Genomic DNA, 10,099 nt, shown 5'->3' with positions numbered 1-10,099 from the left:
TATAAAATAGCTCGAATTAATCATCATTTTTTAAACTTACTCATAATTCTCCCCCAAAAATATTTATTTTGAAACTCAACTTTTTTTATAACTTAAAAAGGCAAATTCCACAAAGAAAGGCTTCAAGCTCAAAGGGTAAAGGAAAGTAAAAATTATTTATACTATATAAATTACGATTTTGCTTGTGGCACATCGGGGTGTACCTAATGGTGTACATCCCACTCACACGGACGAGGGATCCACTCGAATAAAATATTCTTTCTTTCACATGGATCCCACACCCATGTGAGTGAAGTATATACCATTCGGTATACCCCATTATGTACCACTAGACAAATTCTATAAATTATTCTAATGGCATATTTAGGTTTCTTCTTATGCCCTTACTTTACCAACTTTCATCACTAATGTTTGTCTATATAAAAACTATTCTTTGAATTTAATGCTTGTCCATACACACATAATTCTATGAATCTTAACAAAAATTTATGTGAACATAATTTCTCTAGGATTACCTTTCTTAGAATCACTTTTACATATCCAATTACGATAATATTTGCGTGTGAAATCGTCACGGACTTGACGTCTTTTATACGCAACGCTTACTTTTTATATTCTTGAGGCTATTTTCAAATACGATATATTGGTTGACAGCAAAAAGTACATGTTACTTTGTAAATGACTCGTAGAAAATTAAGAAGAAAGACTAATTTGCTTCTGATTATAGAAAGCAACGTAAAATGGACCATTCACAATCATGTTCTATTTAGAACTTTTTTTTATAAAAAATCTTGAAGATTAGTTATTCAATTATATCTTCATAACTTTTCTAAGACAAGATTGTCAGCTTATTATAAATAATTTAATGATCTCATTTTCAGGAGATGCTTTCTTCAATCCACTTGTAATAATTAAATTTATTATTACTTTCACAAAAAAATAATTTGATTATTGCTGTTTTTTATTAGCTTAAAATATGTAGGATGATGTAATTATTGTTTGGCTCCATTAAAATCAAATTCTTGAGAAAATGATTTTGAAATAATGATTTTTTTGGAGAATTTATAATTAAAAAAGAAGGAAAATTTTTTAATATACATGTGATAATGCTATGTAGCCCCAGTGCGGTTTTAATTCCAGTTTATATAGCGCTAAAGTTTAACTTATCTTTTAATGCGACATTAGCATCATATAGACTGAGGTTATAACGTTAATAAAACTAAATAATATTACTCTTTGAATAAAATGTAGCCCAAACATAGGCTAAGAAACATAGATATATAAGGCATTTGTGTAATTATTAATTGAAAAATATATAAATATTCATTTTTAATCACATATTTTAATATAAGTATTATTCAATATTCAACACTCATTTTTACATATTTATAGATTGAAGTATTAACAAAAAATTGTTAATAATATTATTGGCTATTGTCACTTGCTTCGAAATTACAACAATGTCATTTATTTTGAACTCCCACTACCTCATAAAAAATTACCTATTACAACGATGATATTTTGAACATTGCCTTTAAATTCAAGAATACGTGAAAGTAACAAAAGTTGAAGAGGTCCATTATTTAGATGATATATTACTTATATTTGTGGTATAAATATTCCTTAATTCAAATATATCTTTCGCAAAGGCATTTTTGTTTTGAGTGGTATAAAATTATAAATAAAAGTTGGGTAATTTATAATTGGTTCAAATGTCATCCAAAATGTTAGAGATTTTCATTGAAAACAAATAAACCCTTACCGAGAAGATTCGGATAAACCACTATTTAATAGTCATGTGCCCATCCAATCCCCCCTTAAACCTTAAACTTCACAATCACATCGGTTCTTCTTTCCCAACCAGTCTCCACAACTTTTTTCTCCCCCTATCAATTTTTGTTTTGAGTAGCATAAAATAATAAATAAAAAGCTAGGTAATTTATAATTGGTCCAAGTGTCATCCAAATGTTAGAGATTTTCATTAAAAACAAACAACACTTGTCAAGAAGACCTGTATAAACTACTATTTAATCGCCATGTGTCCATTCAACCTCCCTTTAAACCTTAAACATCACAATCACATCGATTCTTCTTTTCCTACGAGTCTTTGAAACTTTTTTCTCCCCACATCCCACGCTTTGGACTCGTTTGGTAGGGGAGAAAACTTGATTCACACATAGTTTTCATATTGCCTCTACCATTTACTCAAGTAAAATATTACTTTATAGAGGCACTATTTTAAAGTCGGTCATTGTTAATCGCAATTCAATTGACCGATTCATCTAATTCTTACTTGGACCAATTGACAAATCAATTTGATGAATTTTCAGTCCAATAATCAGTTTAGTACTATTTTAGAATAATGGTTTACATAGTAAGAACATTTTTTATTTTTATTTTTATTTTTATTTTTATTTTTATTTTTATTTTTATGATAATGTTTAAGATAATAGAGGAAAAGACAAAAAAATGATGTAGAATAAATTAATACAGGAATATTTCTTAAAACAAAAACTGTAAGTTAGAAACATTTTCTATGTATTTACATCTCTACGCACCATCCATCTATGATCATGTCCAATCGCGACCATGTTTGGTAAATGCAATATTATTGTAGTGGAGAGAACTTGGAGAGGCGAAATCCTCCCCTGTTTGACTTTCTATCTTCACAAATTGAATATTAAAATTATGAGTTTTAGGATAATATTTCATCTTCTTTTATGAGTTTTATCTATGTCGTGTTTGGCCCTGAGAATTAAATACTTATCGGTAGTGTCTTGTTGTTAGGGACGAGCACTATTCAATTTGGACGATTTTTGAATTAATCAAACAATTTTGAATAGTTAAAATAAATTTTAAATCAAACCAAACACTGCTTTATGTCACGGTCTTAGCAAAATAAAAAACAACATAATTTTTAAACTAGTGAAAAACGATTTGGTTTGATTTAGAATTTATTTAGTTCTGTTTCTTTTAGCAAACCGACGGTTCTTTATTGACCATTATTATTGAATATCGAATGTGCCATTGACGTGAAATTCAATTTTCCATCCTAGTTAATTTCTTTCTCAATAGAAAATTGCAATTTTGATTCGGATTAACTTAATGGTTTTCTTGTTCGCTACTATTGTCTAATACTGGATACGAAACAAGCCCTTGACATTAAGCTCCTTTTCATGGAGAATAAAATCAGATTTTTTAATTTTTTTTTTTGTAAATTTTGATAAAAGTTGATTAAGGGCCCGTTTGGTAGAGATTTTGAGAATTGATTTTTTGACCGTTAGAAGAAAAGTGGGGTCCACATGTGAGAGAAGAAGTCAAAAATTACGGCTTGAATAGTAAAATAACGGTTTAAAAATCAATTTTTTGGGGCAAAAAATCCGTACCAAACGGGGCCTAAATTTATTATTAAAAATTTGAGAATTAATTTAAATTTAAATTTTGATTTTAATCTTTTGGAGAATAAAATCAGATTTTTAGTAGATTTTGATAAAAATTAATGCAATTAATGAATAAAAAACTGCAAATTAATTTAAATTTAAATTTAAATTTCTTATTCCATCTTCGGTCTTCCAAACGTCCATATTGTTTAAATATTCCAGCACAGCTGCACATTGTACGGCCCTCGAGTTTTAATAGCGTATGGATGTCTTGATTCACCTACAATTTCGTCTATATTAATCCCCCTCGAGGAACCCCCAAAACTAACTAGAAAAATGTCAAGCCCGAGTGGCGAGCCGCCGTCCGCTACCGTTAGTGATGGCGGAAACGGTTTTGTAGGAGGTGGTTCTGGCGAGATTATGTTGTTTGGCGTAAGAGTAAAAGTTGACCCCATGAGGAAGAGCGTGAGTATGAATAATCTTGCTGAATACGAGCCTGTTAATTACAACGACGACAAAACTAATGCTAATAACAATGATAATGAGTCGTTGAAGACGGCGAATGGTTATGCATCGGCCGACGACGCAGTACCGCAGCCAGGCAACGGGAGTCGGGAGCGTAAACGAGGTCAGATCTCTGATCATATGTTCTGTCTGTTCAATTATCATTCGTTGAGTAATTTACTCGATTGCTTGTATGATTCGCGTTCTGAATTTTATTCATCATGGAATACTTGATTTATATGTTAGTTTTCAGTCGGATGATAATTGATGCTCTTAGAAATATAAATTTTATGAATTGGTTTTGGAGTAATTTTGTCTGCTTGAATAGAATAATTTCTGTGTTGATTTTCGTGGTAAATAGATGTCTTATCAGATGATTTGATTGCTTATGTGAAAAATTCCAATCTCTGAACGATTGATCTGTTATCAGTGTTGTTGATTTCTTGATTTCAATATATCATACAGAAAGTTTAAATCTGATTTCAATTTTTTTTGCTATTACATATTTGCTACTTGGGATAAATCTTGGTTAAACATATTAAAAGTCAAAACTGATATCAATTTTACTGAATTGATTTTGATCAATGTCGTATTGGTTTGTGCTTTTCTTTTAGGAGTTCCATGGACAGAGGAAGAGCACAGGCTATTTCTCGTTGGATTGCAGAAGGTAGGAAAAGGAGACTGGAGAGGAATCTCTAGAAATTATGTTAAGACACGTACGCCAACCCAAGTTGCTAGCCATGCACAGAAATACTTTATTCGCAGGAACAATCTAAATCGGCGTCGCCGTCGTTCTAGTCTCTTTGACATCACAACTGACTCGGTAATTTTATTGATTAGATCTAATCACTTTTGTCTTTTAGTCTTTGTATGCGGTAGACAAATAATTTGATCTTATTTTAGTTTGATTCATCATTTCAAGCTGTTCTATTTTGATAGCCATTGTTGATGAAGCATATTTTAAGCATTCTATCAGCGTTGTTACTGAAAGTTTATGGAAGCATTACTTTTCTACTTTATGAGATAGCAGTGTCTTCATTTTAGGTTTAAAAAACAAGTTTTAAGTATTGAGGTTTGCTTCTAAAACATCCAGCAAAAATTCATAGATAAAAGCACCCAGGGGCTTAGTTTGTTATTGTACTGAATTTGATAGTTTATAGATGGTTCATAAATATTTATATTTTCATGGCTAGGTTACTGCAATTCCTAACAAAGAGGTCACAAGCCATCAAGAAAGTGCAGCTCAGGCAATTTGGCCACCAACCTCTCTGCCTCCTGCCAAAACTTCCAATATCGGTGGATTCCCAGGCGTGCCCGTTGCTCCTGTTTTCTTACATCTGCAATCTGAGAACTCAATGGAAAATATAACTTATGGCCAAGACAATCATTTGAATAATACATTGGATATGCGCATTCAACCAGTTCCTGTTCTTCCTAAGCATACTTCCTCATCAATGGCAGATCTTAGCTTAAATCAGAATATGCCATTTGGGTCAACACAACTGTCTCTGGGGCTATCATTGTCATTGGATCAAGATCCGTCATCAACAAGGCACTCACCATTCCAGGCGATAACAAGCTTTGGAAATGGAGATCGCATAATCAGTGTTGCTTGAGGGATGAAGGAACTTGACAAAATAAAATTGAAGGAAAAAATGGTTCATCATAACTATATAGATTCAATTAAGAAATCAGAATGGTTTGATTGAGAAGCAGAATAGGTAATTAATTTCGCTATAGTTTGATCATCGTTTTTGTACAAACTGAAAAAATATTGTGCTTTGCCGTGTCACTTGTTTTAAGCTAATATTTCAGATTCTTGCTTGTTTGTGGTTGAGAATAAAGTTGGAAACTTTGTCATACCCTTTCATTTGTCTATTGGTTTATGCACAGAATATTCTAACCCAACAATTTGATAGGGTTTCTTCGTCATGAATGTAGCTCATATTGTTGGCTAGGTGATACACTGTGGGATATTATTTATTTATTTATTTATTTTTACTATTTTATGAATGTGGATGGAATTAGGTCCTCAATTAATGTCATGATTAGTTGAGGTAGGACCTTCACTTGGGTGGGATGGATGATATCTTAAAATATTCATGATTTGATATATAAGATAAGCAGATATTGTTTCATTTACACTGGTGCGTGTGCATTTGTGGTACCACTTGTCGCTGCTTGATAACAACGTAAGGAGTGACCGTGATGGAACGCGGGTGGTTTGGTCCTAAAATTACTTTCTGCAACACTATCAAATGTTGGACTACTTCAAGCAGCTGCCCAGACAAAATTAAATTGGCAAATTTAGGAACTACAGTATCAGCAAATAATAATGTATAGAACTGCACAAATTTGAAGTAGATGTATTCAAATTAAGGCACAATTTCACTAATGGTTTCTTGTTTGATGAAAGATAAAATAAATTGACAACGTCAAGCCAACAACTTGTCAGGTTTTCCATGCACTGATCTGGAACTTTTTGTTCATTCCGAAGAAAGCCTAGGATTAGGTGCTACATAAGTATACTATTGTCGATTTTATATCCGCAAGTATACGGATCGTAACAAGTAATAGTGGACCTAAGAGTCCGGATTATCGTTCCCACAAGAATTATACTTTAATACTCAATTTATTATTTCTAACTTTTGTTTGATAAAAAGAAACAAGAATAACGATTGGTTATGATTTTAAATCTAACTGCCTAAAAATACGTAAATGTACACAGAGAATAATTGAGAATTCAAATAATAAATGGATATTAGAACGGAACAATGTTACCTAGATCATCTTTAAGTCTTAAATCAAGATTCGTAAAATCTAAGGTTTCGGTCGAATTCTCCTATTGTATTCAATTTACCCATCTCGAGTTCTCATGGAACATATTTAACTACTTCAATTTCATATCTCTATACGAATCAAATTTAGTTAAACGAAAGATTGATTCTAAGAATTCATATATGACCGCAATAATTAATATATGTATCTCTACACGTTATATTAATTTACCGGATTTTAATATGTGGTCTAAACAAATAATCCGCATTTACACGTAATTATTGTTTACAAAATCATTGAAAAATTGGCCTAAGAATTCAAAGCATTGAGGACATAATTAAAATCAACACATATGCATAAAGGAACTTGAATCTAGAATAAAAGAAATAAAGGGTCTCAAAAGGTTACGTTGTCTGTCCTTATAGTAAATTTAGCTATGCATGATAATGGAAGGAAAACAAACGTTATAGAGTTCATAACCGGGTTTCGAAATTTTGATCATGGAAAGAATTGGATCTTGCACTAAGAATCTTCTTCAATCTCCAAAGTCTTCAATCCCTAGCTTTTGCTCTTTGATCTCGATGATTATGTGTTTTCTCCCTTTTGATCTTGCTCTCTCAATCTCAAGTTGTATTTGTTTTTCTCAACGTGTGGAATCCCTCATTTCTAATTCTCTTCTCTAGGGTTGTATTTACGTCTTCTTCAAGTCATGGAAGAGTTTTAGTTGAGTTGGATTTTTTAAAAAGATAAATTTCACTTAAAAATCCTACTTGACGGCCACAGGGCAGCCTAGACGTTGCGATTGGGCGCCTAAGCGCTGACTTTCAGGAAAAAAATTCAGAAACATAGCGCTTGGGCGCTACGTGATAGTGCCTGGGCGCTGTCGTCAACTTCGATTACACAGCACAACATTCAGTTTTTTTTACCATAACCTCTTTTTTCGATGTCTGATTGAGGTGATTCAAGATGTGTTGGAAAGCTAACTCAAAGGGTTACAACTTTTCTTCAAATACCATTTTCAAATTCGATCATTTTTTATGTCAAAAATGGGTCTCAATATGAGTCTGAAAATGGTACATGCATTTTTTGGTTGGAATTTGATGTGTGATCATATTTTGATTATATTTCTTCCATTTGATATATTTCTTTATTCAATTGGCTCTAAGCACTCTTAAATCTTCATCGTGAGGTCCGACACAACTTTTTGAGTATTTGCACTTTAGTTCCCGAACTTTAGATCTCTTACAACTTAGCTATTTTCTCTAATTTTGACAACTTTTGCTTATTTCCTTCAATTTCTTGTACCTTCATTGAATTTTACCTATTCAACACCAAATGCAATAATTTAGATCATAATTCATCCGAGAAGCAACTAAATATCATCATTTTAAAGCCTTGAATAAGTGTATAAAATACACTTATCATATACCCTTGAAAATGCTTGCAGTTGGTGTAGCAGCCAGTAAGTCATCGGGAGGCATTGTAGTCCAATATTTGTTGAAATTGGTCGTGCAATCTTCGCCACTCACATCTGGCTTGAACTTGGGCTGTAATTCTCAGGCCTCTTTATCTTTTTTAGTTTATTGTCCAAACCATTTATGACATTCGATCTCATCTGCTCCCATAGGCCTACTTCCTAGCCTTTTCAATGGATCCTTATGTAGCAATTGCAAAAATAATAACTTAGAGGTATGCAAACAATAAGAAAGGCAGTATATTGGGTGGAAGTATTGTCACATACTCCTTTAAGCAAAGAATAAACCTTACTGTTCAGTCGAGGTGGAAGCTATTGGAAAGATGAGTAATAGCTCACTTTTGGCAAGATTTTCGGTGAGACCCGTTGGTCCAATTTGGAATATCAAATTTGATCCGTGTTCTCCTCCGTGAGAGCATCAAAATCATATATTTACTTGCAAAAAATGAAGCTCGGGTGAATGAGAAATTGGAGCTCAAAATTGACCATTGAAAGATGGTTTTATGTGGGAAAATCGTTTTGTCCCACATAGGAAAAAGAAGAGAGCAAGAACCACTTTAAATATGGCTGTACATTGAAAGAGTGTAATCATGTGTAGCATAGAGGCCCTCTCCACATGCGCACGCAGGAGGGTGCAAATTTCGGATCGAAATAGCCTTCAGACCTTGAACTTGTGTGCGGGCGCGACCTGCGTACACGAATGTCGGATCAAACAAAGCAAAAATTGGCCCCTTCGGAGAGCCCACGTTTTGCATTTTTTTTCTTGCTTTCTCAACCTGACTTTTGAGTTTTTGAAACTACCAAAACTCCCAGAAATTGAAGTGACTCCAATGTTAATTGCCATAGAACTAATGACAGATTTATGTTATATGAAATCTCAAGTTTCCAGCAATTTACACAGATGAAAAAGAAAAACGTTTCCTTCCTCACTGTTCAGAAAACGTCCCCTGCAATTTCTGTCTATGTCTTTGTCCCGTAAGGTCTTGATTTCTTGCATATGCGTATCTGTACAGTAAGGTCGTTGTGATATTGTTCAGACACTGTATTAGTTCGTCGAAATATTTTTTCTGGTGCTCAGATTTTACGGATTTTGCCGCTATATCCTGGGAAATAGACACTCATATTAAATTTCAAGCACTTACGGTGAGTGGGTGAATCTATTTTAAGGAAATTGTGTTCGCATAGGCCTCGGGTTGAAAATTTATCTGCTATTTATTTAGTTTGCATTTTATTCTTGTATATTATTTGTTAAATTTATGTTAGAAATAGATAAATAAAATAAAATACTTTTTTAATTCGTTATATGTGTGAAAATAGATTTCACATATACGGTATTTCTATTTGTAAATGAAAAATTTGTGTTATTTTAGCTAGTGTATGAATAAAAACACTTTATACAAATTCTGTGCAAATATGGTGAGTTTCGCTGTCAAATACAGTGAGCTTTCTGCAAATACGGTAGACATTATATATAGTAAGCTGCAAATACAGTAAGTTGCCTGTAAATACGGTAGACTGCAAATACGGTAAGCTGCATATACTGTAAGTTACCTGTAAATACGATAAGTGCCATATACAATATATGCATATACGGTATGCTTAAAATTAGTGTTTAAACTACACATACGGTATGTGATAATTCGATTTCATTAACACCACTATATTCCAACAAATTTAAAACAGATTAGTAAAGGAAAAAATTGGTTTCTTATACCGTTAATTTTAGAAACTAATTTTTTTTTTTTTTACTTTCAGAAATGGCAATCAAATTGACTAACATGGATGTGACCCAAACTGTGCCTAATGAAAATCAGGCTATGGACTTAGCTGTGGCTCAAGGGCCAAGCTCTGTTGTAGCTCAGATTGTGGCTAGATTGTCAAGTCATGTTGTGGGTCAAACTGTGGCTCCAACAACTGGTCATACCGTTAGTGTTCCAGTTAATCATGGAGAAAAATCGGAGAA

General features: G+C 32.8%; 1 protein-coding gene across 1 annotated transcript; it reads left to right on the top strand.

The window, feature by feature from the left end:
- The first annotated feature begins 3,629 nt into the window (after window positions 1-3,629).
- On the top strand, window positions 3,630-5,746 carry LOC111374139 (transcription factor MYB1R1-like). Its single transcript, XM_022996770.1, has 3 exons — window positions 3,630-4,008; window positions 4,499-4,707; window positions 5,078-5,746. Exons 1-3 carry the CDS (start codon window positions 3,717-3,719, stop codon window positions 5,498-5,500), a joined length of 924 nt encoding a protein of 307 aa, XP_022852538.1. The 5' UTR covers window positions 3,630-3,716; the 3' UTR covers window positions 5,501-5,746.
- The last annotated feature ends 4,353 nt before the right edge of the window (window positions 5,747-10,099 follow it).

Source organism: Olea europaea, unplaced genomic scaffold (genome assembly GCF_002742605.1).
Source record: "Olea europaea var. sylvestris unplaced genomic scaffold, O_europaea_v1 scaffold1205, whole genome shotgun sequence".
Classification (NCBI taxonomy): Eukaryota; Viridiplantae; Streptophyta; class Magnoliopsida; order Lamiales; family Oleaceae; genus Olea; species Olea europaea.
Note: the sequence above shows the minus strand (reverse complement) of the source record. Positions and strands in the feature narration are given on the sequence as shown.

Bases quoted from the DNA above. Each gene is read 5' to 3' on its own strand.
- LOC111374139 (XM_022996770.1), top strand. From the start codon at position 3,717: ATGTCAAGCCCGAGTGGCGAGCCGCCGTCCGCTACCGTTAGTGATGGC. The intron at 4,009-4,498 runs GTCAGATCTCTG...CTTTTCTTTTAG, and splicing joins GAGTCGGGAGCGTAAACGAG to GAGTTCCATGGACAGAGGAA. The intron at 4,708-5,077 runs GTAATTTTATTG...TTTCATGGCTAG, and splicing joins TTGACATCACAACTGACTCG to GTTACTGCAATTCCTAACAA.